The following is a 6,964-nucleotide window of genomic DNA, read 5'->3' on the forward strand; positions in this document are numbered from 1 at the left end:
TCTCCGCGTTAAGACCGCCGTGTCGGGGGTCTTACATTTGGAGGTCCCACCGAGATCGAGACCCCCGCCTGGGGACCATCGACCCAAATTCGGGAGGTAAGCCTTTGTCTTTGCGCCGGCCGGCTTTGTCGTTGTTGATCGTTGTTAATCGTTACGTGTCTCGGTGTTTGCGCAAACTCTCTGAATCTGGCAAGGGCGGGGGAAGCTGACGGGCTTGTACTCCCCCCTTGTGGCCCGGGGAGACGTCCCTGTGGAATTCTGTACTAGAACCCTGTCTCCTCCAGGGTTATTTGGGGCTCCGGCCCATCTGAGAGGCTATTCGCCTCATCTGGAAGGCGGGGGGTACGGATCCCCTGCGGCGGCCGAGCCGCCGCCTGCAACCGCCGCTTTATTTTCGCTTTGGCGCAAGCGTCCCGCGCAGGCTGTGTCTGGTCTTCTGTGTGTAGTGTTTCTCTGTTGTGTTTCGTTCTATATTTTCGGCACCATGGGTCAGACTCTTGTCACCCCACTAACCCTTACTTTGCAGCACTCCAAAGAGGTCCGTGCCATAGCGCACAATTTGTCAGTAGAAGTTCGCAAGGGCAGATGGGAAACTCTTTGTTCCGCTGAATGGCCTACGCTTTATACCGGGTGGCCACAAGATGGCACTTTTAACCTTTCTCTCATTCTACAGATCAAGTCCAAAATTATAGACCCTGGACCACACGGTCATCCGGACCAGGTCCCCTACATAATGACTTGGGAATCTCTCGTTCGTGACCCCCCTCCATGGGTCAGACCTTTCCTCATTCAGCCCCACTCCGCGACTCCCGCCGGGGCCGGGCCCCACTCCGCGACTCCCGCCGGGGCCGGGCCCCACTCCGCGACTCCCGCCGGGACCGGGCCCCACTCCGCGACTCCCGCCGGGGCCGGGCCCCACTCCGCGACTCCCGCCGGGGCCGGGCCCCACTCCGCAACACCCCAGCCGGCGCCTTCTGCTCTGGCGGGTTCCGCTGGGACCGGGCTCCCTCCCGCAATGCCCCTGCCTGTAGTTTCTGCTCTGGCGGGTTCAGCTGGGACCGGGCTTCCCCTCGCTACGCCCCAGCCAGTGTCCCCTGCCATGGCAGATTCAGCTGGGACCGGGCTTCACTCCGCTCCGCCCCCCGCTGGGACAGGTCTCTATCCCGCCATTGTCCGTCCAGCCCAGAAGGTCTTGCCACCAGATGAGGGGCCCCTCCTGGATCTCCTGACTGAAGAACCACCCCCCTACCGGGCCCTAGTGGTTCCAGGTCCAGCCTCATCGGCCGGACCTCCGACTCCCTCGGCTCCTCCCCCGCCGGGGACACCTGGGGATATCACGCCCCGCCCTGAAGATATTGCTCCCACCGCAGCGCCTGAGGCCTCACCGATGGCCGGCCGACTCCGTAGCCGGCGCGAAGTTCCACCTCAGACCTCTCAGGCCTTCCCTCTTCGGGCTGGCACGGGTGGCCAGATGCAATATTGGCCGTTTTCCGCCTCAGACCTTTATAATTGGAAAAATAATAACCCTTCTTTTTCTAAGGACCCCTCCCGGCTAACCTCCCTTATTGAGTCCATTCTAGTCACCCATCAACCCACTTGGGATGATTGTCAACAGCTTCTACAGACGCTCCTTACCTCTGAGGAAAAGCAGCGCGTCCTTCTGGAGGCACGCAAGAGCGTCCCAGGAGCTAATGGGCGGCCTACCCAGCTGCCAAATGAGATAGCCAGTGCCTTCCCCTTGGAACGACCCGACTGGGACTTCAATACTGAGGAAGGTAGGGCCCACCTACGCCTTTATCGTCAGCTGCTTATAGCGGGTCTCCAAAAAGCCGCCAGGCGGCCCACCAATTTGGCCCAGGTTAAGATGGTTACTCAAAAAGCAGATGAGACGCCGTCAGCTTTCCTTGAGCGTCTAAAAGAGGCTTATAGGGTCTATACTCCATATGATCCGGAAGACCCCCTCCTGGCCACCACCCTGGCCATGGCTTTTATCTGGCAGTCTGCCCCAGATATCAGACGCAAATTGGAGAAATTGGAGGAACTTAAAGAGAGTACAGTTCAGGATCTTTTAAAGGAGGCAGAGAAAGTTTATAATAAGAGAGAGACGCCGGAAGAGAGAGAAGAAAGGCTTAGGAAAGAGTCTGAAGAAAGGGAAGAGAGATTGAGAAAAGAAGCGGAAGAGAGGGAAAATGCTAGAGATAAAAAGAGACATAGAGAAATGAGTAGACTTTTGGCCACCGTAGTTTCAGGACGCCAGGATAGTCAGGGCCAGGGAGAACGGAGAAAAACCCCTGTGGATAAGGACCAATGTGCCTATTGTAAGGAGAGAGGTCACTGGGTACGGGACTGTCCCAGGCGTCCCAAAGGGCCCCGTAGAACCCCCCCCCCGCGGCTCTCCTCAACCTGGAAGACTGAAGAAGTCAGGGTCAGGAGCCTCCCCCTGAACCCCGGCTAACTCTAAATGTGGGGGGGCAACCCGTCACCTTCTTGGTGGATACGGGAGCTCAGCACTCCGTCCTTACCACCGCACCGGGGCCCCTGACAACAAAGACTGCCTGGGTGCAAGGAGCGACTGGCGGGAAGCCTTACCGCTGGACCACCGAGAGAAAAGTACATCTTGCCACCGGTAAGGTCTCACATTCCTTTCTTCACGTCCCGGACTGCCCATATCCCCTCCTGGGAAGAGACTTATTAACCAAACTCAAGGCCCAAATTCACTTCGAAGAAGGGCACACTCGTGTGACAGGACCACAAGGGCAGCCTATTCAGACTTTGGTATTAAATTTAGAGGATGAATACAGATTGTATGAGACTGACCCCCCTGGGAGCGATACCCCTAGCCCAGACTGGCAAGCCCTGTATCCATCATCATGGGCCGAAACTGGGGGAATGGGCCTAGCTCACCAACAGCCCCCCATATTAGTACACCTTAAGGCTTCTGCCACCCCAGTCTCTATCCGGCAGTACCCTATGTCACAGGCAGCCTACCTGGGAATACGGCCTCATATTCGGAGACTCCTGGACCAAGGCATACTGACTCCTTGTCAGTCTCCCTGGAACACCCCCTTGCTTCCTGTTAAAAAGCCCGGAACGGGGGATTATCGGCCGGTCCAAGACTTAAGAGAAGTCAACAAACGGGTTGAAGACATACATCCTACTGTCCCCAACCCTTACAACCTATTGACGGGGCTATCCCCAGACCATGTCTGGTACACTGTGCTGGACTTAAAGGATGCTTTCTTCTGCCTAAGACTGCATCCCTCCAGCCAGCCTCTCTTTGCATTCGAATGGAAGGACCCCGACTTGGGGATTTCGGGGCAACTAACATGGACACGGCTGCCACAGGGATTTAAAAATAGTCCCACCCTGTTCGATGAGGCCTTACACCGTGATTTGGCCGACTTCAGGGTACGATACCCAGACCTCATATTGCTCCAATATGTGGACGATCTCCTCCTGGCAGCCCCCTCTAAGGAGAGCTGCCGACGGGGAACCCACGCCCTCCTACAAGTCCTAGGACGGCTGGGGTATCGAGCCTCTTTCAAGAAGGCACAAATTTGCCAGACTGAAGTAACCTACCTAGGTTACTCCATCAAGGATGGACAGAGGTGGCTCACTCCGGCTAGGAAACAAACTGTCCTCCAAATCCCGCCACCGCGGTCCCCCCGTCAGCTCAGAGAATTTTTAGGAACAGCGGGCTTTTGCCGCCTCTGGATCCCTGGGTTCGCGGAACTGGCAGCTCCCCTGTACCCCCTCACCAAGCCAGGAACGATGTTTGTCTGGGGGCCCACCCATCAACAGGCCTTCGAGGCTATTAAGACTGCCTTAATTTCAGCCCCCGCACTGGGGCTGCCCGATTTAACCAAGCCCTTTGAGTTGTTCATTGACGAGAAGCAAGGCTACGCCAAGGGAATTCTAATTCAGAGACTGGGGCCCTGGAAAAGGCCTATAGCCTACCTCTCTAAGAAACTGGACTCCGTGGCAGCAGGCTGGCCCCCTTGCCTACGGATGGTTGCTACAGCCGCCTTACTCCTTAAAGACTCTAATAAACTCACCATGGGACAGCCAATTACTATCTTAGCGCCCCATGCCATGGAATCCCTGGTCCGGCAGCCCCCAGACAGATGGCTCTCCAACGCCCGGGTTACACATTACCAGGCCATGCTTTTAGACTCGGACAGAGTCACCTTTGGGCCAATAACCAATCTCAACCCTGCCACGCTGCTCCCTCTCCCAGACGGGCCCGAGGATCATGACTGTCAGCAAGTCCTGGCGGAAATCCACAGAACCCGCCCTGACCTCACTGACCAGCCCCTCCCTCACCCAGACTTCGTTTGGTATACGGATGGGAGCAGCTTCCTGGATAACGGGACACGACGGGCCGGAGCGGCTATCACCACCACCGACCAGGTAATATGGGCCAGCCCTCTGCCCCCAGGGACCTCCGCCCAGCGTGCTGAACTGATCGCCCTGACCAAGGCCCTGGAACTGGCAAAAGGAAAAAGGCTAACAGTCTATACAGACAGCCGGTATGCCTTCGCCACAGCCCACGTACATGGAGAAATTTATCGGCGCCGAGGACTCCTCACCTCAGAAGGTAAAGAAATTAAAAATAAGACTGAAATCCTGGCCCTCCTGAAGGCCCTCTTTTTACCCCAGCAGCTCAGCATCATCCATTGCCCGGGCCACCAGAAAGGGGACTCTCCTGAGGCTCGAGGTAATCGGCTGGCTGACGAGACAGCCCGCCAAGCCGCTACAAGACCCCTCGACACTCTCGAGGCGCTCTCCTTACAAGGAGACACCGGAGCGCCAAGACAGCAGGACCGGAATTGGAAATTCACCGACGACGACATACAAAGACTTCAAAAGATGGGCGCGCTTCCTGAAGGCCCTGACCATTGGCGATACCAGGACAAGGTAGTCGTCCCCTCAAAAGAAACTGACTATTTGATTGACTACTTCCACAAGCTCACTCATTTAAGCGCCCAGAAGATGAAGACCCTCCTTGAAAAAGAAGAAACGGACTTTTACCTATTGGGAAAAAAGGAGGCCCTCCAGAGAGCCATTGACAATTGCCGGCCCTGCACGCTGGTCAATACCAACAAGTCCTTAAATTTGTCAGGAACTAGGGTCCGAGGACACCGGCCAGGGACCCATTGGGAAATTGACTTCACGGAGATCAAACCAGGTATATACGGATACCGGTACCTGCTGGTCTTTGTAGATACTTTTTCAGGATGGACTGAAGCCTTCCCCACCAAACATGAGACGGCCAAGGTGGTTTCCAAGAAGCTTTTAGATGATATTTTCCCTCGCTACGGGATGCCACAGGTAATTGGGTCCGACAACGGACCAGCCTTCGTCTCCCAGGTAAGCCAGCAGGTGGCCAAACTACTGGGGATTAATTGGAAATTACATTGTTCTTATAGACCCCAGAGTTCAGGACAGGTAGAGCGCATGAATAGATCTATTAAGGAGACTTTGACTAAATTAACGCTTGCAGCTGGCACTAAGGACTGGGTGGCCCTGCTACCCCTGGCCCTATACAGGGTTAGGAACACCCCTGGCCCACATGGACTTACTCCCTTTGAGATTGTCTATGGTTCACATGTTCCTATTGTTCACTTCCTTGACCCAGATATCGGCTCCTTCGCTACCAGGCCTTCCCTCCAGGCACACCTAAGAGCCCTCCAAGAGGTGCAAAATGAGGTATGGGAGCCCCTAGCCCGTGCTTATAAAGACCAGCTTGACAAACCCCTGGCCCCTCACCCATTCCAGGTCGGAGACTACGTCTGGGTCCGACGCCACCGGACCAAGAACCTTGAACCCCGCTGGAAAGGACCTTACGCTGTTCTCCTGACTACCCCGATGGCTCTCAAGGTAGACGGAATTGCCACCTGGATCCACGCAGCCCACGTCAAGGCAGCCAGGGAGACAGACCCAGACAAGACAACATGGAAGGCCCATCGAACCGACAATCCCCTAAAGATAAGACTTTCCCGAACCTGATCCGCCCCATGACCCTTACCTTTCTCCTACTATCCCTCCCCTGGGCCCCGTCTGCCAGCCCTCACACTCCAGTACAACAAACCTGGGAGGTAACCAATGAAGAGGGAGACACCGTCTGGTCGGTCACCGCACTACATCCTCCATGGACTTGGTGGCCGGACCTGACGCCAGACCTCTGTAAGTTGGCAGCTGGGTCACTAACATGGGACCTTCCCGACCACACTGACCTCTCTAATCCCCCGGCTGAAAGACTATGCGTGCCAAATGGGATAGGAAGCACTCTCGGGTGCTCCGGACAGTTCTACCGGGCTAATCTTCGGTCCATTCAGTTCTATGTTTGCCCAGGACAAGGCCAATCTCGGCAGTTCAAGCGCCAATGTGGGGGGGCCCCTGATTTCTTTTGTGCCGCATGGGGCTGTGAAACCACGGGCGAGGCTTCCTGGAACCCCTCTTCCAGTTGGGACCTGATCACGGTAAAGAGAAACAGTAGCTATGACAGGCCAGGAGAAGGAGAAAGAAATGAGTATAAATACCTCCAGACTAAATGCGCCCCCTTCAATAGCCCAGAGGGGCCCTGCAAGAAAAAGTACTGCAACCCCATAGTCATCAAGTTTACAGAAAAAGGAAAGCAGGATCGCCGATGGCTTAAGGGGAACACTTGGGGGTTGCGATTGTATAAATCAAACAAAGACCATGGGCTAATTTTCAAGGTCAAGTTAACCCTGACTACCGCTCCCACCATGGCAATAGGCCCTAACCCTGTCCTGGCCGAGCCACCTCAAGCCCAGCCTAGACCCCAGGTGCTACCCCCACCCGCTCCACCGACGACGTCATTTTCGGTAAATCCTAGCACCCCCTCTGCCCTAGATTCACATCCTAACACGAGAAATCAGCTCCTGGACTTGGTAACGGGGGCATACCAGGCCCTAAACTATACTTCCCCGGAAAAGACTAA

General features: G+C 55.7%; 1 protein-coding gene across 1 annotated transcript; it reads left to right on the plus strand.

Annotated features, from left to right (window-relative positions):
• Positions 1-1,015: 1,015 nt before the first annotated feature.
• LOC311581825 (uncharacterized protein) lies at positions 1,016-6,139 on the plus strand (the record flags this gene model as incomplete). Its single annotated transcript, XM_084754346.1, has 4 exons — positions 1,016-1,403; positions 1,884-2,051; positions 4,238-5,709; positions 5,779-6,139. The coding sequence occupies 4 exons, from the start codon at positions 1,016-1,018 to the stop codon at positions 6,007-6,009; spliced, it is 2,259 nt and encodes a 752-aa protein (XP_084610472.1). The 3' UTR covers positions 6,010-6,139.
• Between the last annotated feature and the right edge of the window lie 825 nt (positions 6,140-6,964).

This window comes from Acomys minous (assembly GCF_964271855.1).
Source record: "Acomys minous genome assembly, chromosome: 13".
Classification (NCBI taxonomy): domain Eukaryota; kingdom Metazoa; phylum Chordata; class Mammalia; order Rodentia; family Muridae; genus Acomys; species Acomys minous.